Source organism: Numida meleagris, chromosome 11 (assembly GCF_002078875.1).
Source record: "Numida meleagris isolate 19003 breed g44 Domestic line chromosome 11, NumMel1.0, whole genome shotgun sequence".
NCBI classification, from domain to species: domain Eukaryota; kingdom Metazoa; phylum Chordata; class Aves; order Galliformes; family Numididae; genus Numida; species Numida meleagris.
In genome coordinates, this window is record NC_034419.1 from 7,319,532 (window position 1) to 7,343,691 (window position 24,160).

The 24,160-nt window shown below is 36.0% G+C and overlaps 1 protein-coding gene across 18 annotated transcripts in view; it reads left to right on the forward strand.

The window, feature by feature from the left end:
* The window catches only part of CACNA2D3 (calcium voltage-gated channel auxiliary subunit alpha2delta 3), a 422,632-nt gene that overhangs the window by 152,555 nt on the left and 245,917 nt on the right, over positions 1-24,160 (forward strand). For all 18 annotated transcript variants that reach the window (XR_002442442.1, XR_002442444.1, XR_002442443.1 and 15 more), the window contains one exon: positions 12,236-12,398. Coding sequence is in view for 13 of the 18 variants with exons in the window: in XM_021409181.1 (XP_021264856.1) it covers positions 12,236-12,398 (163 nt within the window). In the remaining 5 variants the exon portion in view is untranslated. The remainder of the gene's footprint in view (positions 1-12,235; positions 12,399-24,160) is intronic.

The window sequence follows — 24,160 nt, forward strand, 5'->3', positions numbered from 1 at the left end:
GGGATATCAGATTAGCTCCTTAGTCATGTACATGTATCAAGATTATAGAATCATAGAATGGCTCAGGTTGGAAGGGACGTCAAAGATCATCTAGATCTGACCCCCAGCTGTGGGCAGGGTTACCAACCACTAAATCAGGCACTGGATCAGCCTGCCCCAGGTCCCATCCAGCTTGGCCTTAAACACTTATAGGGATGGCAGCAGCTATTGTTTTTAGCAGCTGCAACCACTGTCTCACTGATTCTAAAGTTTCTACGTGGCTGTAGCAGAGACAATAAGTGTTCTTGCTGTTTCTTCTTCTTCTTCTTCTTTTTTTTAATAATGTTTCATTTCCTAAAAGCATTCAGGGTTTGTCACTAACTGGAGCCAAGATGCTGACAAATACCATGTCAATTGTAAAGTTAAAATACAGGATGTATCTACTTACAGATATTTAAGTAGAGACTTTCCTCTGATTAGAGAATAATCCTGTATTAATAATAAGTCTTCCTGTTGTAAAAATCCTTCTAAATACAGTAATATTCAAAATGGGAATTGGTGAGATTGCAGAGATGCTATTTCATTATTCTCAATCAGCTTTACTGTAAACAAACCCTGCACATTTTCAGCCTCAGCATAAACCATGAGCATGAGCTCAGGTAAACCTAAGCTCAGATTTGTGCTCTAAGTACCTGAATGTTTGCTGAGGAATTATCCATGGTATATTTCTGACTTAAGATAATGTGTGCTATGTTAGACATTTGAATGGTATCCATTAGCATAAATCCTTCTGCTTTTGAAAATATATTTTGTCACTGAAGTTTATAAGTCTGGTTTAGGTCTCTGTTTGTTTAAACTACAGATCAGTAAATGGTTGAGATGTGTATTACATTTCAGGGCTTTTTCATGATATGTTGTATGTATTGTTCAAATCCCTGTGTGGTCTAGTCAGGCCATATATTATGTCAATGAAATAGCTAATGACAAGCTGGTTGCTAAACGAAGTGCTTTCATAGCACCTTATGTAGGAGGGAGGGTCTTTTTCTGGCAGTTGTTGGAGAGTGTAACAGTATCTAGTGTAATTTCTCCCTTGCAATCTGCATATAGCATGTCATCTGTGTAGTAAACTGATGTCTGGGAAAACTGAATTAATGGCCCCTGTGTCAGCCTTATGAACTTTTCATTATTTAAATACTTTCTCCTATTGGTTATGCTTTTTTAAGATGACACTGAATTGAAATGGCTATAACCTGTCTTTTTCAGGGAAGGCTATTAACACTGCATGCCATTATTGACGTAGATGTGAAATCAAGAAAGCATGGAAGCAAGCTATATTGAATATAGTAATTACCCATTAGAAGAGCCATTTAGAACATTAAGCATGATTATATTTTTAAGAATATTGTTTTAGCTTTGGCAGCAAGCTCAGAGCCAACAGATGCAAAACTGGGGGATCTTTTCTATAAAAGTATGTGCATTTGCAGTAATCTTTGTTTCTACAGTAAAAGTTGAAAGGAAATACAGGATTGGAACAGACTGCCCAAGGAAGTGGCAGGGTCACCGCCCCTAGGGCTTTTCAAGAAAAGAATAGAGGTCACTCTGAGAGACATGGTCTAGAGTGGTCACAGGCATGGGTTGGTAGTTGGACTAGACCTTAGTGGTCTTTCCAAACGTAATGATTCTGTGATTTTCTGTAAATCATTATTAAAAACTTGAATCATCTTTTTACTTTCAATTCTTCTCCATCAGTGTGGTCAAACACAGAGGAATTTATGTATCTGTATAACATGTTTTCCATTAAAAGGATAGTAACAAGTGAGGGGAAAAAAAACCTGTGTGCACGTCCTTAAACATTGTTCATCATATGATGCCACGGTAACAAGAGAAATGGAGTCTTAGATAAACATCTGGTAAGAATGAAGGGCTCTTCATGTTGTGGGGTTTTTTTTCTTTTCTTTTTTTTTCAAGATGAACATTTTAGACTCATTTGTGACTGAGCAATGTATTCCCTCTCGTATCTTGTTTTCAATTTATTTTTTACCAGAGACAGGAAAGGAGTAGTAAAATAGGAAATTGGGATGTTTAGAAAGAGTATCCAAGGATTGCTACAAAATAGTTTTTAATTTGTTTAGATGGCTGAGGGGCTGCTATGTGTGTGATCTATCCCATCCAGCTGAAGGGAATGCACAGGCACCGTGCAGCCTGCCGGGGCTGCCTCTGCCTACTGCTGCCTTCCCAAAATCTCCGCAGATGACTTCACATGAGGTCCTTCCTGTGGATGTTTCCTTCACAGTCTTTGGAGTATGTTATCTCTTCCATCTTTTTAGCTTGCGCTTCCTATGCTTGGAAACAACCTGGGAAGCATGCTAGATTGTGGGTTTAGATGATTCATATAACTGCCATTTATCCCATCACCCAGATGCATTTGGTTGCCTTGCTTTACCTGACCAGCTTTTTTAAAAGTGTTAATCCATTTTAATTCAGAATAGATAAAAATGCCACACAGATTTCAGCTGGAACATGGAAAACAGTAACATTTCTGAAAATCAGAATCGTCTTTGCCATTGCTTTCACGGAGCCTTGCACTGTGCTGTCGTTTGCCTACTAACTCTGAAGTTTTATGTAAGAGTACAATAGCAAGAGTCTGCAGCTCAGATAGCATACCAGTAAATTGTTCCATGAATAGCTCAGATTTTAACATAGTGGAGAAACAATAGTACAGACTCCAGATAGTTTCATGATGTTGCTCTGACAAGCTCAATTTATATAATGTGTTTCTTTATTACTGCTGTTATATTTATCATTGTTAGCCTGCCCTTTCTTGAAGTGAAAAAATGGTTAAAAGCTGAAAATATAGAGATTTGTATCTCGTGATCTTAGCCCTTGGACTGCACCACTCCCTTATTCACACAAATTAGGGGAATGAGTAGTACATTGCTGTTTGTTTTACCCACGCAATATTTTGCAATATCCAAATGTTAGTGTACTCCCATTCTTCTCCACCAGCAGGTCCATACTAATTTAGTTCACAGACTAATACAAAATAGCATTTTATGGTTTACAAAGTTCTATTTCTATAACTAGGACTCGTCCTTGTTGAATGAAGTCAGGAAAAAGCTTAGAGTATGACATGTAAAAATATTTTGTGTATTTTTATAAATTTGATTTATGCAATCAATGTAAACCAGTACTGTAAGGAATCAGAGAAGGGTTACTTGCACTTCAGTAGTAACCCCATCAGAATGCAGTGTTCTTAGTGTAGTCGGCAAGTTTGAAGAGCTCTCCTAACATAACCTGAAATTTGGAATACTCTGATGTATTTGCACGTGGGAAGAAATTTTGCAAACTGTGACTAGGTTGAGCTTATTCCTTTTTTTTTCTTCTTGTGGAACAATTATTTTATTGACTAAGTTTTTCTTCATGACATTTTTTTAAATGCTTAACATTGTCATTATGAACAAAATAGATGCAATTATTCCCTCCCCCCCACCTCCCCCACCATCTCCTTGAGAACTCTGTGACTCTGGAGACGTGTGTTTCTTTTATTAAATTAACTCATCATCATGGTCTTGTTATTTCAACTGTGGGCTTAGCTGACCAAATTTCTATTTTGCATGAGAGGGTCATTAATCATTTGAAGAGGATTTGTATACATTCATTTGCTCAACATCTCATCTCTCACTTTACTCCCAAATAAATTCAATAATGTTGCACGTGTTCTTTTGCTTTCCTTTGTCTAGTCAATAATATTAATTTAACCTCCTGCGTGTATGGTGGGTGGCTGGGAGTAACAAAACAAGCCTTAGATTGCGGTGAGCCCCATGAAAATTTGTTCTGTTCTAGTTCTTCAGTATCTAATTATTTTGATTATCCCCTGTTGGTATGAAAAAAAATCTGGTGGAGTACACAGTTTAATTCAGCCTGAGCTGCAGTTCATGTTCAAATGTTGTAGACTGCTGTGTATAAACTGCCTGTTACTTTCTGTTTTGTTAGGAATAGTTATTAACCTCCTACCTAACACTGTATATAGGCTCTGTACTATATCCTCAAGTGTGGCTTGAGGAGTCAGTATGGCTCTCACTGAGAGCAGCTTTACATGCATGCCTTAGACTAGGAAGGGTCTGAGTTCAAGTTGCTTCTCATGCAAGATAGAGAAGATGCAGAGCTTGAGAAATATTTTTTCTTCCTACTTGCAAGTAGGAATGAGGCACTTAAAGTATGTGATTGCAGAAAGGCACACAGAAGTCAGATATGTCCCCACTGATAATTAGAAGCAGCTTTGAGGTTGTCATCAGCCTGCCCGTGTTGGATGAGCTGAACATGCACAGAACTACAATGATTCCACTTTAAACTTTTCACCTTATATCTTGTGAAATAGTTTACTTTTTTTTATTATTATTTTTTATTTGTTTATTTTTTATATCCATGGCACATTCTAAATTGTTTGGAATTTTTTTAATGTCACACACTGAAGATAATTAATGAGGTATCTTACAATAAGCTGGAAACCATTAGAAAACATTACTGCATTGATTTTGAAGCAATTCTGCCATTATCCTATTCTTTTGCAGAATATTCTTTTATTGAATTATTTTATAGAAGTGGTGGATTCTGCCTGCTCACTAGATTGATATGATGTACAGGGAGTTCAAGAGAAATGAAAGAGGTCTGTGGTTCTAGGTAGTAAAGAAAACTGTATTAAGTCAGGGAAGTGGGTTTGGTATTGTGTGTTATTTTGTTTGTTTGTTTTTAATCTTCCAAGATACATAAATAGTATAACTTGTGTATAAAGGTCAGTCCCATACAACTGATTTCAGGAACATTTGAGTTAGAAGACTTTAGAGAGGAGAAATCTGTTGACAGTTGGCTTGCTTTGTATGATGCAAGCTTTTTTCAGAATTGGATTCTGAGGGCAAATATAAAAAACTCTAAATTGTATTTCACACACTTTTTAAATGTGCCAGCAATCTTCAAAATACTGTTCAAGTTTATAACATGCATAACCTTATACCCTGAGCGTGGCCAGAATAAGGCAGAAGTTAATCCTGTTGTAAAAATTGCTCAGGTTTCATTTTTACTTTTTTTTTTTTCCCCCAGTTGCTGACCAAGAATGAATGCTTCTCCTTACCACCACCTTTTTAAAAATAGATATAGAAAAGCAGAAATTTTGTAGCACCCTCCTCCCTGGGCATCCCAGCAACGTGGCAGGATGCCGTGTTTTGAACCTGTGTTTTGGTCTCACCCACATCAAAGGGATGGTACTTTTAATCTGAAAATGAAATAGGGCACAGTGAGGGGGTTCTAATGTTCTGGAGTGCACTATTAATGTACTCAGGGTTTATTGTGTTAGTTGTATTACTGTTTTCCTAATCTGCGAATGGAAGATCACCACTACTGTAGTGGTGGAAGTAATGGCAAGCTTGATACAAATGTGTTCATAAATGTTTCAACATCTTCAAGTAAAACATACTCCTGTATTGTTCTTTGCTCTTGCACAGTCCTTGTCCTTTTGAAAAGATCGCTCCTTCTTCCGAAGTGTGGTTTAAATAATGCCTGGCAGACCTCGTGTTTATTTGCAATAAAAATGAGCCTCTGCTATCGGTGTATTTCTGAGCTGGAGGCACTGAGAGGAGCTCCCCATGTCCCTCAGCAGTGGGATGTGCTGAGGTTCCTCCCAGCTGCGCTGAGCCAGAGCAGCACTGCTGGAGGGAGTGCATCAGGTGTGCCCCAGCCCCAGAAGGATTCCCGTCATTCTCACTCAGCAATATGTGCCACATGATAAGCCTTATCAAACAGAGCCACGCTGCTGTACCGGAGGATTTTCCAGGTTGGAGAATTTTGCCCTGTTACTGTTTCATGGTATTAAAGCATAAGCTCATTGGCAGGGAATAAGGCTTTCTGCGATTTGTGGTAATTATGCGGTTCTGAAACACTCAGCCTTCACAAACGCGCAGAATTGGCCATTTTTGTATTCTGGTTATAAGATGGTTGCAAGTTATGAAGTTCTTACTTGAAATTGCTCTCGAAATGTTCAGGTAATTGCTTCCATGGTTCACTCTGGCTCTGTCCAAGCATGATAACCAGCTCCGAAGTTGCTCATCTGTTGTCTGAAGTTGCAACTGATGTCTTTTAACACACATCCATGGACTTGGGAGAAAAGAGAAGGTGACACAGAGTGGAGATTTGTAGTGCTGTATAGAAGAAAGTATACCCTGAAGGCTTTTACGTGCATGAAAATTAACAATCTGAACACTTCTAGAGGGAGTAAAAGCATTAGATCTCCAGGAAGTCTTGCAATGCAGAGGTTCCAAGTTTCAAACTGAAAGTCTAATGAAGGACATAAAGCCTTTCATCCTTCTTGTGATTATTAGCTTCAGGAGTGACCAATGAGTTTTTGCTGTCTTGTGACAAATAGAAAGTCTTGATAGCTTTGCATAGGTCTGTTTGAGGTTATTAGTCTTTAAAGGAAAGGAGACTCCATCTGAATCATGCAGTCACAGTGACTCTCTTGAACTTCAGCAGATCATTTAAAATAGCCATCATAATTACCTGCTATTTGCCATTTTCAGTGAATCAGTTAATTCTTACATAACCTCTAAACCTTGTTGCATTATCAGTTTGTATGCTAGTATAATTGATTTTCTTTTCTATAATAAAATGTTAATTATTTATCCCGTTTTAATACAATTTCAATGATGTAATCATGCTGGGAAGGAATGGACAGCCTGGGGAAAGGTCAGCTTAATCTGGTTGTGTAGGAAAGTAGGCCAGCTGTTTTTGCAAGGATACAAGTAACATTTCTGCACTCCTGCAATTAGAATGCTCTGGTCATAACATTTCAATTCTCAGGTGGTTTCTGAGCTTTGCTGTTGGATAAAGACATTAAAAAGAATAAAATAAATAGGCAATGGATATCCCTCCAGAGAAACGAGTAAGAACTTCCAGGGAATAATCAGGAATGACAGAGGATGTAACTTCCAGCAAATGACGGAGATGCCAGTTTTCTCAACTTTAAATGCTCTTAAAAATTCAGAACAGATTTTATTACATGAGGCAGTTTGCTTTTGTGACCTTTTCTGTTTGTTCAGTAAACATCAGACTGAGTACTTGAATACAAGAGCTTTAATCAGATGCTTTAAAACAGAAATTCTCCTTAGTAGACAACTGTCAGAAGAGATTTTTTTGAGCCCTGGAAGTTAATGTGCATTGAGACATCTGCCTCTTCATTAACATGAGTATCAGAGTGGAGACTGCTGTCAATGTGTGTTCTGGAGTAGAAAGTCTCCCTCAGAAAAGATGACTCATTTTGTTTTTGTTTTTACATATCTGCCCTTTCAGAGATAGCTGCTGCTGATCAGACATGAGAAAACGAATTTTTCATCCTTTTTCTTTAAACTTATGATAGTACCTGTTGTGTTGAAAGTCTCACAGATATTCACATATCCATGCCATTTAATGCTGTTTCTCTTCTTCAGTTTCCTTCATGTTTGTTCCTTTTCCATTTTCTCTGCTATGTTTTGAGCTTCACGCAAATACCATAACCATTCCTTGATTTAGTATCTTCCAGAGACCTGTATCTTTGCCTTTACATGAACAATGTATTTGCAGAAATCCTGTAAAAATTACTCTTGCATAGTTAGAAATTGTTAGTGTAACCGCAGTACTGCTATAGTTCTGAACTGTCAGTGCAAATCCTTTCCCGTAGCATTTTTACACCTTCCTTACTGCTCTGTGAACAGAAGACTTTATGCTATCTTGCAATAATAATTTCTGTATTATGAGAAAAAAATAAATCAAACTGAAATTGTAAAATGCATTGTTTCATACCAATAAAAGCAAATTCACTTTCATTTTAAAAAGCAAACCATCTGAAAAGTGTTTATTGCTTTGCGCCAGGTACTCTGATCCACAAAGCCAATCTGCATCATAATGTATCTTTTAAATGAAACAGTAAAGATTTACATTTAAAGAAATATATCCTCTGTACAATGTTAACAAGTGTTCGATTAATAACATAAGCATCACAAGGTATTGATTTACAATAAGATAAATATAATTGGAAGTAGAGAATGTCAGTCTTTTAAAAGTTTGTAGAGATCTACATTTATGCATGACACTTTTTTTTTTTTTTTGTATTATGCCTAAATTACTGATGTATTGTCTCAGCAAAGTATCCATTACAATCTAGGTGCTTATTTAGTTATTAGGCTGAACTAAGTGGGTAAACTGAAGCAACTGCCAGATTTGCTTATTGCCTTACTGGTCAGTCCTCCCCTGCAGCGTAACCCTGAGATTCTCTTTGCGTGCCACAACTCTTGCACTTCCACTTCTGACAGCTTTTGCAGGAGTTAATTTTTATCATCCTTATCCTTGTTCTGTGACAGCTGTCCTCAGAGTTCAGACCACACGTATCTTTGTATTGTGGCTGAGGCTGTCACATGGTGATTTAAAACAAAGCTTGCCTTTTCTAGTAATTCTGACTGAACCTGTAAAACAATTTCTGATTGATCTCTTAACAGTCCCCCAGGCGTCTGCCTCCTATGATTATTTCACTATATTAGAGCAGCCCAGCATTCTGCAGCCTGTGTCAGCAATATCATTCTTTGGGATGTCTCTCAAATACACCCAGCTCCTTGCTGAGGAAGAGTGATCCAGATGCTTGCTTTGTGCTCTGGTGAGCACTACTAATCAGTATAGATTGGCTTACATGGGGAGACTTCACAAGGGTAAAAGAATAGTGGCACATGAGAACGGAGATTCCCATTTCTCCCAGATTTTCTGGCCTTGCTCTAAGTCTTGTTCGTTACAGCATCAAGGGGATATTCAAAATATTTGATAAAACATTCAGAGTGATGATGGTGTCAAGGACAGTGCTTTTAAAAACGGAAACAGAACAGTGAAACTCAGTGTGCTTGCTTAAGTGCAAGTTTAAATATATATAAATATAAGTGTTCAGATCTTGAGGTGTATGTACTACATTATGTGAATGAAATTTCCTTTGAGCACTTTTTCTTCAGTTCATTGGTCACCACAAAAGTCCATATATATGGTTACTGTAAACTCATCTGTTGCCCAAGTCACAGCAAACCCAGGCTGTGCTCCTAACCTAGATAATTGTTTTGTTATTTATTAGACTAATATCTTCTTGGCATGTAATACTGTGCACACTCAGAACTCACCGAGTTAAGGTTACATCAAAGATTGACCTCAATTGACAAGATTAAATTGAAGTCATTTTCTTTTAGAGCTTAGCAGGTAGAGTATTTGTGTTGTCAGCAAACAAGACTTTATCCTCTTTCCCTTGGGCATTATCTTAAATGTGGTGTCAGAATGCCAGATGGATTTGCTTCACTACTTTTTCTCCAATTTTTATTTTTAATTTTCCTTCTACTGCCTTGCAGCTGTCACGTTCAATAATTTTCTTGGAAGCAAAGTATCCAATATAAGCCACTGTATAACAGCTCTGCCTACATGCTGAACTTTTTCAAAAGAAGTATTTTTGAGCTGTGCATATTACCTAGTGTTTCAGAACTTCCAGGACAGTCTGAAATCTGTTATTTTTGTAGATTTCTCATTTGGGCAAAAAGGCGGGGCAGGGGATTATAATATTCTCTACTGGTTTTTCATCCTTTGTCTGTAATAAAATAAGGATGATTTTGTGCTACGATTACTTTAAAAATAATACTTGCATAATATAATTGTATATAAGTTTATGGAGTTGAAAAGAGATAATACAGATTCAGACCAATAGATCAGTGAATACTATATCAATTAGAGAAACAATCAATTCTGAGTGCCCTTAATTGTGAAATGATTGGTTTAATTTATTTAAAATATAACGATTTTTAATACTTGGTTAGCCTTGCCACTTACGGAACATGATGAAGGAATATGTCTACTAATTAATTCCTTTGGAAACGGAAATAACCAACTGAATGAAGGGAAATAATGTTCTTTAAAAGATTATTGCTATGCTTTGCATGTAAAATATACTCTGACATTTTATTTGAAATTATATTTATCACTGCACTCCCAGTGCCATCTTCTCCTCCAGACTTACTGTACTATCTTCTGTAATATGGAAAAGCCGTGCAGATTACTTCCTTGCTTAGCATTGGATTGTTTGGGTTTTTTTTTTACAACAGTCATTACTGCATGGCTTAATGTTGGCAGGAATATTCTGTTTCTTACTAAGATTGGAAATCTGAGTTGGGCTTTCAAGTCTTCTGCCAGCTGTCTCTGGCTTTTGCAGAAAGGGTGAAATGAAACAACTCCTGTCACATGGGGGCAGCATGCATATAGTGTGGTTAATCATCCCTGGTAAACTTGGGTAGTAAACAGAGATGGAGAAGGCTTCTCCCATACAGAATAAGAACTGTATTTCTTGTAAATTATCATGTTTCTTCATCCTTTTGCTTTTGCTGTGAGAAGAACTAACTGCGTGTCTGTGACATCCTCCCAGTGGCATTAAGCAGGTTTGGGATAATTCTTGTAATTAATGCATTAATTCCCAAAGTTAATGAAAAGACAGCTTTAAGCAAATTATATCTACAGTCTTTTCTTTATCAGTAATTCCAGAATTGCAGGGCAGGGGCAAGGGCAGGACAATAACAACAGTAACAACAATCAAACAAACAAAGCACTGAAACAACGTTTTTTTCCTCCGGAATTTAGGTTTCAGTAGTTGTATATATTCATGGCATATGTGCAGCAGATTATTATTTGGCTCATCGCAGTATAAAACCCTTAAAGTAAAATAAGTTTAACGTCAAAGGCTTAATTGTGACAGATTTATTTCATTAAGATTGATTTTCAAATATTGATACGTTTGGTCCGTTATGTGATTAGAGGTAGGGGAAATATCAAGCTTGTCTGTATATTTCTCTTTCACAGAAGGTGCTTAATATCTAGCTACAGGATTTATTTTTTATTCTACTTTCATCTCAAATACAAACTATGTCTTGTATATTGTGAAAATAAAACTGAAAGAGATAAGGAAAGTTTGCCATATAAGCCTCCATTTAAGATATCCGTTATCAAGTCTTTCAGTGGAAACATACTGATTTTAAGATTTTTACCTAATTCTTGTTCAGTAGAATGAGTTACATATCATACTGAGAAACAGCACTCATGAATCACCTTTGCAGTTTTTGTACTTGCTAATCTATTTTAGCTTTGTAAATGGTATTGTATATTTACCTTTGTACAAGTTTTATAGGTCATATGCAATTTATAATTTTATAGATTCATATTATTTACATTGATTTCCAATCAAATGGATAGTTAGGGCAGACACTGGAATTTAAATTAATGAGATTCTTCAAAGACGCTATCCTTTGGTCTGTTTCAATTAAGAAATACATCATGAAAACTGTTGCCAAGGGATTTAAGGACATTTGGGAGGTTAAAAAGTACTCTTCTCTGTTTGTTGCCATCAAAGCTTGATAGAATTTCTAGTTAATCTCAGTCATAAAAAAAAATCAATAATTTTATCTAAATTGCTTTTGCTTATCTGGTTATAGTTCTCTACAAAATAGGCCAGATACTCTCCAGGAATCTGTAAACAGTCAAACAATAATTTCTTGTTTAAAATAAGTCACTGCTAAGTTTATGCTCCCGTGTTAGAGTATGCATGACTTTACAAAACCTACAATGACGTGCATATGTAAGGTTCAGCACAAAATGAATGTTTTTCATTAGGAAACGTCAGTCAGTATACATTGGGTAAGCAACAACAGCTTGAGGAGACAAAGGCCTATGAAAATTTATTATCACTGGTTTAGTTAATATTCCTGTGATGTAGAAATGCTTTTAGCCTGTCAAGGTCCAGGTTCTGCACTGATAGCAATTCTTGAAATGATGAAAATAAGCTAAACAGAGAGATTTTCATTAGATAGCTATCCAGCAGATGATTTAAATGTAGAGTCCTTTGTGTTAAAAATAGCGCATACATCATTTGTGTTCAAGGTGTTAAAGGGGCTGCCTGTGACATTTTCAGGACAGGCAGAGATCTGAGGTAATTATGGGGTTTCCATGAGATACATTGATAAATCTCTAATTGATTTTGGAAATATACCTATATGAGGAGTATAGAGGGAATCCGAGAGGTAGTAAAAACATCTTGTTTTTCCATTCTAAATGGAGATATGCTTAAACATTTATCAGTGGATTAATAGATACCTTAAAGTATTTTAACTTCCTTATATTTTTATATTGATTGCAATTACTGAATACTGAATATGTGTTTCTGTTGCAGTATGAATACTTCAATGCTGTGCTTATAAATGAAAGAGATGAAGAAGGGAACTATCTGGAGCTGGGAAAGGAGTTCATTCTAGTGCCAAATGACCACTTCAATAACTTGCCTGTAAATATCAGTCTGAGTGACGTCCAAGTACCAACCAATATGTATAATAAAGGTAAGATAAGAGTTGTTTTATTTCATCATTCCTATGACCAAATATAAATTAGGAACTTTTCTGCTTATAAACTGAAGCTTTTAATGGGCAGTATATTGTGTTCATGTTACGGTTTGCAATTGTTCTGAAATCTCAGCAGAAGAATATTAAAAGCATGCCACGAAACAAAATATTTTACAAAACTGTCAAAATCATTAGCAATTTCATATGGCCAAGAGTTTGTATATTAAACTTGCATGAATTCTCCCAAACAATATGGCAGAATGTTTATTCTTACAAATTACCTTTCAGTTTCTTCAAGACAGTTGAACAGTTCTTACATCAATGCTTTCCGGTTGCATTATCTTTCCTATGAGCTAGAATATATTTTCAGCGTTTTTTTTTCAAGCAGGTGGGAATAATTCTGTCTGTATTTGACTGTATACATAGCTGATGTGAGTTTTCAGTTTGTATTTAGGAGTAATAAGCTACACTGAAGTTTCTGCTACCCAGACTATTTGTCATAGGTGCTATATCATAGAATCATAGAATCATAGAATGGCCTGGGTTGAAAAGGACCTCAAAGATCATCGAGTTTCAACCCCCCTGCTGAGTGCAGGATTGCCAACCACTAGACCACGCTGCCCAGAGCCACATCCAGCCTGGCCTTGAACACTTCCAGGGATGGGGCATCTACAACCTCCCTGGGCAACCTGTTCCAGTACGTCACCACCCTCTGTGTGAAAAACTTCCTCCTAATATCTAACCTACATCTCCCCTGTCGCAGTTTAAAACCATTCCCCCTTGTCCTATCACTATCCACCCTCATGAACAATCATTCCCCCTCCTGTTTATACGCTCCCTTCAAGTATTGGAAGGCCACAATGAGGTCTCTCCGGAGCCTTCTCTTCTCCAAACTAAACAAGCCCAGTTCTCTCAACCTTTCCTCATAGGAGAGGTGCTCCAGCCCTCTGATCATCTTAGTCGTCCTCCTCTGAGCTCGTTCCAAGTGCTCCACGTCTTTCTTGTGCTGGGGCCCCCAGGGCTGGACACAGTACTCCAGATGGGGCCTCACAAGAGCTGAGTAGAGGGGGACCACCACCTCCCTCTCCCTGCTGGCCACTCCTCTTTTAATGCAGCCCAGAACAGAGTTGGCCTTCCGGGCTGCCAGCGTACATGATATAGCACATAGTACTATGTAGCACATAGCACTATATAGCACATAGTACTAACAAAAAGCTGCATTAGATACTTTTAGGAATGATGGACTTAGGCCTGAAATTGGGAAAAGAAATAGAACTCAGATATGCGTGTGCTCATGTTCCTTTTGCCACTTCTCTTTGATCAGGAAACAAAATTTTGTAATTTTGTGGTGCTTATGCAGCACTTGTCTATTTTATGCAGCCAGTAATAATAATGAAAGTAAAGGACAGACATTTCTAAATCATGTCTTCAGAGTATTTGTCATGAGTCAGTAGAGAGCTGCCTAATCTCATTATCTGGTTCCTCTTCCTTCTTTTAACTATGCTAAAATACAGCTAAAAATACATTAAATGTTTTCCTTGTAATTCAGTCCAGGCTAGCAGTTGTGGTAATTCATGCATGGATATTGTGTAATCACAAATGGAATAAGCAGTAGTTCAGGTAGGTTGGACTTGTAGAAGTGATTAAAATGGCGATTTGTCTTCTAAATTATGAATACCGGCAAGCTAAAAATTGTGCGTGTCTCAAAAAGAATGCCTTAAAGTAGAGATTTCCAAATAACAAAGCTTCCTAGAGAGCACTGGAAAGGCCATGAAGTGATTAATGTGGAATACTTTTAAAAGATTTAGAAAATGTTTAAAGGTTCTAAAACTACCAAGTTGTTTGTGTTGTGAAAGCGCTATTATTAGCTTAATATAGAGCCTGTCTATAAATTAATCAGTTCTAGAATTTTTATTAATATGTATTACCATCCTTACTAAATCAAGAAGAAAAAAAAGTAGGAAGAATGGTTTCAAAGGGATATACAGTTCAGGCAATCATACTCTGGAGAAGCAAACTAGCCTGTTGCTATGTATAGAATCCATTTTTATATGCTGATTAATTGCAGATAAGGGCAAAGTCAAAGGGCTTGTTGCATCTTGTTTTGGCCTCTAATGTAGGGTCTGCCTTCAGAGATGTGGGAGATAGGGCTCTGTGATGATTCCTGTTTTCACTTCATGTAATTCAAACCAGCCATAATCATTACTCTAAGCAGCTGCAGAAACACATTTTTTTTATCATTTAAACATATTCCAACTGCTGAAATCTGGTTTCTTGCTGACATTTTCCATACACATGGGCATGATGGTCCCAGTTTGGAGACTGAAAATGTCTGGAACTGTTAGTCTTAATACGAAGAAAAGGTCTGTATACTTGTATTTTTCATTGCCCTTTTCTCAAGTTCTGTAAAGCAGTGATATGATAACAGTGTAATCAAATCCTAGCCTTAGGGCACCAGAGGTAAATACTGATAGCTTTGCAACCAGGTATCTGAATATCTATTACTCTAGAAAATGCCTGTTGTTTGTTTCCAAATTATGTTCTATTTTATAGAATTAATAGGCAAAACCACAGCCAAAACTTATAGTTTGAAGCAGTGTGATCCTTGAATTTTTGACACAGGACTCTGAAGTCAGCCTAGAAAAATGAACTTCATATTGTTAACCTAATTCAAAACTTTGTTGCTTTTCTTATTTTTTTTTTGTATTTTGCAATGTGTTCAGATGATAGTCAGAGGACTATCCAGCCACAGAGTTGAAGAATGTGCCTTAGTCCAAAAGACTTCTAGAGCAGAGTTATTTTAATTTAGAGAAAAGATAATTAGAAGATTAACTAGTTGATCTCTAATAAAATATGTAGATGGTAGCCACCATTTTAAAAAATGAAATTGGACTCAGTTTAAGTATGGAGACATATTTTTTGTTATTGTTTTTATGAAGATAGTTAATCATTTAAGCAATTTACAGTGGTCTATGAGAAGGTTGTTTTTTTTTTCTCCTGTCTAGAAGATCTTAATCAAGACCAGATTCTTTTTGTTTATTGTTTAAATAATACATTGTCTAGAATTAGTTTAGGGAAAAAACTTTGGCCTGGTCAGCTTGCGTGATCATGATGATCCTTTCCAGCTGTGTGGAATCACTAAACTGAATGTTCACAGTCCCTGACTAAGCTCTAAATGAGATTGGCTTAAAACCATGGGACATAAATACAATTGCTTTTATTTAAATATCTTCTGGCTCTTTTAGTATCTGCAAAGAAAAGATTAAAAATATGAATAGTAATAAGACTAAATAATTCCTGTTCTAAGGAAACCATCAACTTTAGATTCTGAAAACATAAAGAAAAAAGCAAATTTCATGACATGATGACGAAATCAAGAAAGCTCAAATGCCATAAATATCACAGCTATGAAATTAAAATTTAACATGGATTTTTTGAAGAGGAAAATGAGCTGAAACAAAAGACTGCCAACTTGATTTGTAAGTGTATTCATAACTTTGGTGCTGTCTTTGAGTACAGATTGCATGGACCTACTATAGGTATAGAAGAAAAAGTAAATCAATCAATTTTGCTTTTCAGTACTTTTGAGTTTGACAGTACTGTAAAATGTGAAGAATTGGTCTGGTTATTGATGTGTTTTTGTGTGGTCTTTTGCTGTTTGCTCCTCTCTCCTCTAAAGGCATGAGTCTCAGAAAATGATTTTGACATTCCCATAATGATCATATACTGAAAGAGTTCAGGGTGAAAGAAAATATTGGATGATTATGCTTTACAGATGCATATATTCACCTTTTCCCAACATGGAGAGACCTCTCCCAGCTCAGAGTTGTTTCATAGGAAGGCTGGTGGTTAATTCAAATTGAACATTTTAATGAAATTTGCCTCCTTAATTTTTCCTGAAAATGACTGTTTCGTAATATTTTGCTTTTGAAATATTAAAATTTTGGGATTCTATCACTACATTCTGTTTCTCCACTTTAACCACAAGTGTATTAATTGCCTGTAGGCACAGTATATACAAGGTGGTATTCTTTCAAACAATGAATAAATAACAAAGATTAAGTAAGAAGTTCTGTGATAACTCTCTTAGGAAACAGTAAACCCTTCTTCCATCCTGGAATTTGGTAAATGGCAATTATCAACTGCGTATAGATTTCTGACAAAGCGAGGGAAAAGGTTCTTTAGTGAACAAAGCAGCTGTATCGTGTAGCATTCATAGATGGACGAGAAAGGGAGGAAAATTTAAAAGAAAAATTTTCAGTTCTGGAAAGTGCACAATCAATCTGAATCTCATTTGGACAATGCATTACCAAGTCAAAAATGCAGGCACGAGGACAAGCGTGTATAGGGGGCTGCCTAATTCAGTTGCTGAGTATTTTAATTACTACTAACATTATTTAATAAAGTTTATTTGCATGGATTATATATTGGCACCAAAGCAAATTTTCATCTTTTACATTCCTTGTTTAACAGTCAGATATTAATTTAGAATGTAACTGAGTATAATTGAGTATCTTGGGAAGTATGTATCTTTCTACATATTAGTTGAGGTATTTTAAACTGCAATTATGGAAGAGATTAATAAAAATTATTAATCATTTTAAGTTTACTTAGTTTCAGCACTTGCTTATTTACTTTCCGAGATGCTAGCAGTGTGTTTAGAGGAACCTGGGAATGTAATATATATATATAGAGAGAGAGAAAATTAAAAAATATACAGTTGGAATGTGGGCTAGGCTTTCTGGCATCCATCCATGAAGAACATGGTTTCTGGCAATAGGGTTGCCACTAGCAAAGGAGTGGGATTCTGTAATGGATTTATGTATGCAAGGAGATGATAAAGGAAAGCTTCAGAACACTCAAATCTGATATTACATTGTGAATATATGAATATAGAAGAAAAATATATCAGAATCTTATCTTTTGTTAGTATAAGAATGCAGATAAAAAGTAGAATTTTAAGGTAAGAATTTGTTGAAAGTACATGCTGTATCTGAACTGAAGAACATATTCATTTTTAATTTTTTCTTAGTCTAGGTCACATCGTATTATTTCCCTAAAGTTGTGCTCAAGTAATTACATAGTTTCTTCTATTGAGTTTATGCTCAACATGCTCAAAATTTTTTCCAGCTCTTGGAAGAGATTTATAAACACCTGACTAAATAATGTGATCCTGTTCCAACTATTTTCCTGAATCTTTTGGATTGCAGAAGAATGTAGATGAAAACCAAAGCCAGAGTGGATGTATCCTGATGACATATGCTTAGAAAATTCTAAAATATGGGACCTGTTGAAAAGTGATCCATAGCGTAGTGCTGTGCCAGAGGTTGCACACATCAGGATCTCATATGCTCATGTATTGCGTAAAATCTACAACATTCAAAAGGATGTTGATAAATATATTATCTTAATATCAGCTGAAATCAGCTCCCCAGGAATGCTAACAGGAGGCTACTTAGACATAGCAGAACAGGCACCTATCTGCCTGGAAGACTTGTTAATGTTTTTCCATTTCTAGGGAATTTCTCCAGTGGTCCTTGAATACTTCTGAGATTTGAAATTGCAGAACATTATCAAAGTAACTCTAAAGTGTAACAATTATTATTAGTTTATAAGGACAATGGATGCATCATGTTTTCTCAAGTGTTAGTTTTGTTTTGTTTTTAAACCATCTTTAGTTGTTATTAGAACTAGAATTTTGGATTTTAAGAACTTCAATGTCTGCAGCCAGTGGTTAGGAATGAAAGAGATAGTATGATTCTTAAGTACCCACCTCTCTAATTTGATTGCATTGACTGGTTTGGTTTTTTTTTAAATTGGCAAACAGGAACCGACTCAGATCTCTAGATACAAATGAACACAATGAAAGGTGAAGTGATGCATGCAGGCCTTTTGCAGTAGAAACAGAATAACAAAACTAAATGGCTTATCGCAGTTGGATACAAAAAACCATTCTGTCTTTGCTGAATCTCTGTTTAGTGTATATATATTCAATGTCATATTTTCTTCACTGAAATTTTGACCTAGGGGAAGACTCATGAGCCTGAGCTTTTCCAACTATAAAAACACAATTTATTTCTAAACATGTTACATATCATAAAATGTTCACAGTAGTTCTGCCTCTGAATGTAATCTAGGCTAAAGTATCTCTCAAAGGAAGAAAGTCTTTTTAAGTCTTCTTGGGAAGAGGAAAAAAAGCATTTACAGATGAAGTCTGTTTCACTTTTCTGGTTGAGTATCTACTACCTCAGTTTCCCATGTTTTTCTTCTCAAGATGAAACAAAGATTGAACAACATTCTCCAGGTGTACTTTTGTACCAACAAGGTGAACTTGGACAATTGTAGTTTCCTCTTCATACAGACCTTTTCATTTGTTCACTAAAAGGAAACATTTTTTCCTGCCTACCACAAAACCTCTTTTCCACCCTGAAGTTTCATCTTCATTTTCAGTTGGAACTAGGTCTAGCTTGAGCTCCTTTGTACTATGGACTATGTGAAGACTTCTTTTATCTTTTCTTTTGGAAGATGAATAACTATAATGAAATTATCAAGTGTCTTAAGGCACAGTTGGATGTTTGGTGTCAACTGCAGCTTACTGGGGATAAGAAATTCCTGCTCTCTGCCACTTGTCCTTCCTGGGTATTACTGCCCCAATTCAGACCAGCTGTCAAAAGCTCTTCTGTAAGCTCTTCCCAAAGCTGGTTTAGTTAATCAGGTCAGCATTTTTTTATTTTTATTTTTTCTAGTAGAGTGAAATTAGAAGCATTTTGACAGAACTAGGGTGGGGAGTGACTCTGTGAATGTATTGACTACTTTTGGACAGCAGTTTCTGGGAGATGGCAGAGGAGATGGTTGTGCCAATGGAGGTAAGCTAGGGAAAGCAGTGATATCTACTGGGATCAGATGCAGCTTGAACAGCATGTCTAACTTTGTGCTAAAGAGAAACAAGAGAAGACAAATAATTACTTTTGGCAGTAGAGAGGAAATAGGCTTACATAAGTTGATTTAAGCTAATGGGAGTTTTTCCTTTGTACTCATTTCTGGTTTACAGTATATAATCTTGTTTAACTCACTAAATTTTATAATGGAGGAATATTTCCTAGAGGATAAACCTTCACCCTATTAGCACAGCTGACAGTGGAATTAAATGCATTCTACAACTTTGCAAGAAGAGAGAGTCCAAACTTACTACCCAGATAAGCAACGTATTTCCAACTTCTAAATGCTCCTAATAATTTTTAATGTACCTTTGTGCACGTCACTAGCTGATGTCAGAGGAAACAACATACAGGTACATCTGTGCTACATGGTGGAGAGTTGTGCAGTCTGTTAGCACAGTGGATCTTGGCACATGTGGGTAATTCATTGGATTATTACATGGAAATATGAACAAATATGGTTATACAAGCATGGTTCTGCAAAAAAAGTTACCAAGACCTGACCCTCAATAATTGTAATTTATTAAGGTACAGCACAAGGTTAATGTCTCTATTTTGCTTCACATCCAGAGACAGCTAGATTGCAGCTCTGCGCTGTCCTCCTTTTGTACATTGCATGACATATAGCTTTCAAGAGACATATTTTTGTACTCCAATATTATAGTGCTTGCTTGTTTTCCCATAGTTTGCTTCCAGTGAGATTCCACTACATAGCCTGAGGCACAATTTCTCATATTAAACTCTGTGACCCTTACAAAAGTTTTAGATGATACTCAGTAATCTGGGACTTTTCAGCACAGCACCTCCCCACAGTTATGTTCCATTGATTTCCAGGGTCTTAAAATCTAATGCTTGCTAAACTACTGTGCTGTGTGTGGGGAAATTGAAGGCTGTGCTTAAAAGTTCTGTGGAACTGCCATCCGCATCTTATAGCTTGGGCTTTTCATGTTTTACTCCTAGTGAAGCCATGGGGTGAATACTGCATGAATACTTAAATGCTAGTCTTTCTCAGTGCACACAAGCTGAAACACCTTACCTGTACAAATGAATAAGCTTGCTCTGAACAGACTCTTTCTTGGAAAATTTTCTTCCTTGTTTGATTTATAATGATATCTGTTCAGATTAATTTGCTCAGTAAAATGTCCACTCTTAGCTTGAAATAATTAATTCCTAAGTCTCTGGGAAGAGAATTGATTGCTGTCTTTGAAGTGACCCAGGTGAAATGTTGATTGGCATGTGGAAAAGCAGGATGTAGGGGGAACATGTAAAAGGGGCATATTAACATGACTACATACAGTAAAGTCTACTGTAATTATTTTCTAAATGGCTTTCTGATCCAAGAAGGCACTTAAAAGAGCCTTCCTACTTGTTTCTCAAGCTGAATTAAAGTATCAGTGCCTGGGCGTGAGCAGATAGTTATTTAAATTTTTCCTTCTGTAGAGACTTGATATCAATAACTGCCCTATCTGAGGCAAAGGACTCTGCTTCAGGGAGAAAGTGTGCTCTGTGCAGGAAGAAGGAAGTATGTTAGAATCAATTACTGATTTTACTAATGACATGTCAAAAGAAAATATAAAATACCCTCAAAAGTGTAGGGTCTGGAAAGTTACTCTCCAGCTTTCATTTGTAATAGAGAGTGGGATTTACACTATTACACTATTTCAACTTTTTCATTATAGAGTACATTTTAATTTAAGGAGGTTACAGGAACTTCTAGCACACTCCTTACAATGATTTTATTTTAATGTTGACATTATTTACTTTGAGTATATTTTTTCTTGGTATTTTTCTACAACTTGGTCTAATATTTCATTACTGTCTTCCAGTATGAAAAACTAATGTTTCTGACATTGTGGGCCAACATCATAAAATAGGAGGAGTTACTTTATTGCAATCAAATAATCTGCACAAATTAGCCAATGGTGGTGACTCTGTTGAAAAGCAGTATTTTACAGTTGAGAATATTCTCTATCAGGCAGTGTTATTGTGCTTTTTGTATCTGTTGTAGTTTCCATGTAAATCAGTAGGAGACATTACTTTTATAGCTATTCACATACTTCATCACTGTTCCATGGTTAGATTAGGAAATATATTTTAAGGGGTGACTTTTCTTAAGGAAGCTGGAGAGCAGCTTGGACATGAACATGTGAAAAATTCATTTCTTGAGTCCTGCTTGTTTGAGGTATTTTAAAATCATGCAAAAATGTGAATAAAATGATGACCTTGAATTGCAGGTTGTTGAATATCTATCCAGGCATGTTTAGATAATGAAATAGTCTTAATGCACAATGTTGCTATGTCTTTGCTCACAGAGTGTAAGAACGACAACAAAATAATAACAACAAATTATGATCAATGTTATACAATCCAAGAGATAATCTACTGCTTTGAAAAATAAAAGCAATACACTTTAACCTAGAGAAGTCTGTATGTCTGTCTTCTGTCTGTCGTACTTTACATCCTCATCCTGCGGTATAGCTGTTCTTTTGGTCTTTTCGAAGTACAGGAAGGAATTTTATTAATGGTTTCCATAACTGCAGAGTTTTTCTGTGATGGACGCTGAAGACTATGAATATTTTCAAGCATTTCTGTCAACAGGGGATATGGTTTATGTCAACTAACAAGCATAAAGCACATAATTTGCTGCCAAGAGTTGCAAGCTGTGTCATCAGCACATTAAAAAAATAAAATAAAGATTCATGGAGATAAATTACAATTAGAAGTTTAATAACGTGAACAATAACAAAAGAACCCTACCTTACTTAATGTAGCCAAAATATGTTTTATTCTATCATTAATATCTCACTCAGAATAATTCCATGCCATTGAAATTGAAATGCATTTAAGTATTAGCAACCCTTTTGAGTCTAACAGTAATCACTCCTAACAAGTATGGATTTATTAAAGTGATTAAAAAATATCTTACATGACCTGGAATATTTTTGGGCTTCACTCATTTTAGAGACAAGACTAAATATCCTATATTTTTCTATGTATTCCTAGTCAATTTTTATTATTGCTCTCATTATTTTCACAATTTAAGTGCTTTCCTTCTGGAGAGCCCATATTTAGCATTTTTCCATGATCAGGTACATTTATTTACTTAATGCATTTTTTTTCCCACTGGCTCATGATACACTTCTGCAAAAATAGGCCTTATCTTTTTCTCTCAGAGCTTTGAGCAAGACACAATTATTTGTAAGATGTCTGTCCTGTCTTTTGTGCCTTTCTTTGTCTCTCTTGTCCCCTATGATTTTCTGGCTGTTGAAAGTACAGGATGTATCATGTGACTTAAACCTTTGTTTAAAAGCTTTGTGCTTGATGATGATTATTATGGAAAATAGACAAGCAATTATTTGCATGCTGTCATATTATTTTCTGGATTGTAGATGTTTTCTTCTTGCAGTTGTTTCTTCATTTCTGTCTTGCAATCGTTACACTTAATTGCATCACGAATACTTAAAGAAATGGTTTACAAGAAGTATGAATGCAATGCAGCTTTGAATAATTCTGAACTCAGTATCTTTAATAACAAATGCATCAAGTCTGCTTCTCTGCACTCCTTGTTTACTTCTTAATACTAGAAGTATTTCAAAAGTAGATTTCAAACTCAGGCTTCACAAATTTTCTTCAAGTTTTCCTTGATCACTTTAAAGACTGGTAAAGAATATCATCTGTGTCAAATGGCATTTTCATTGCATGGTTTTAACCGCGTGTTAAAGGATGAGTTTAGGCACTACAAGTCAATAAATGTAGGCTGTTACCAAAAGTTTTGATTGCATAGGAAAAAATCTACTGCATGTAATAGACCCTTCTCTAGAAGATATTGAAACATGATGAACCTCAACCATTTTTTGATGAAGAGACTTTTTTTCAATTTGCTACTTAAAAAGAGCTATGAATATTGCTCAGTCAGACTTTCCTATCAACTCCTTCCAAGAGGCTGTCAAAATCGAAATTACCTATTATCTAGAATATTAGAACCAAAAAAAATTCATTTCTCAAGTGATGCAGAAAGGCTATAATCTGCAACTAGCAGATACGTAAAACCACTTTCCTGCAAGGTGTGAAATTAAGAAATAAAATCTTGTCTGTCACTGTCGTATATGATTTTATGGACTATGCTTCTGAAAATTCAACATCCTGGAGTTGTTATTTAAATAGTCATAGCCACATATTGTCCTGGACCACTATATTTATGTTTTGAAATCCTTCCCCTGAATTGTTTGTCTTCACATTTTAAGATCTTTAGGACAGTGTTTGCACTGTCTTCCTAACTTTGGTCATTGTTTAATTTAAAAGGAATTTTGTTAGTCTGATTTAGTCAAGGTTGCAGAGAATTTCCTATCTTCCCATATTTCTTTGTTTTAACTCTTACTGGCTTTTGGACAAAGATACACAGACTTCTCTACTTGTTCCGTCTGGTTTTGCTCAAATTCTGCCTCAGATCCAATTCCCAGAGTCTCCTTGGGCTGCTGCTTTGTTCTTGCAAAAGGCTTTTGCTACACAGATATATTTTTTTAATTCTCTGTATTGAACAACAAGCCTTTTGGAAATGTTGGCATCGCCGTGAAAGATGTGTACTGTGCTTTATCTTTCTTGTATCCCAGCCTGTGTCTCTGGCTGTGGATCTAATCTATACATTTCTAGTACGTCCACATCACCATGGCAACTAGATGTCAGATACAAGCTACACGGTAACATTAGGTTTTTATATTAAAAGCCCTATTCTCTACCACTTTTTATTCAGTAGCTGTTGCTTAGTTACTTGGGGTTGGTTTTTGTCTTTTGATAAATGTGAGCCTGTGAAGGTTTGCTAAT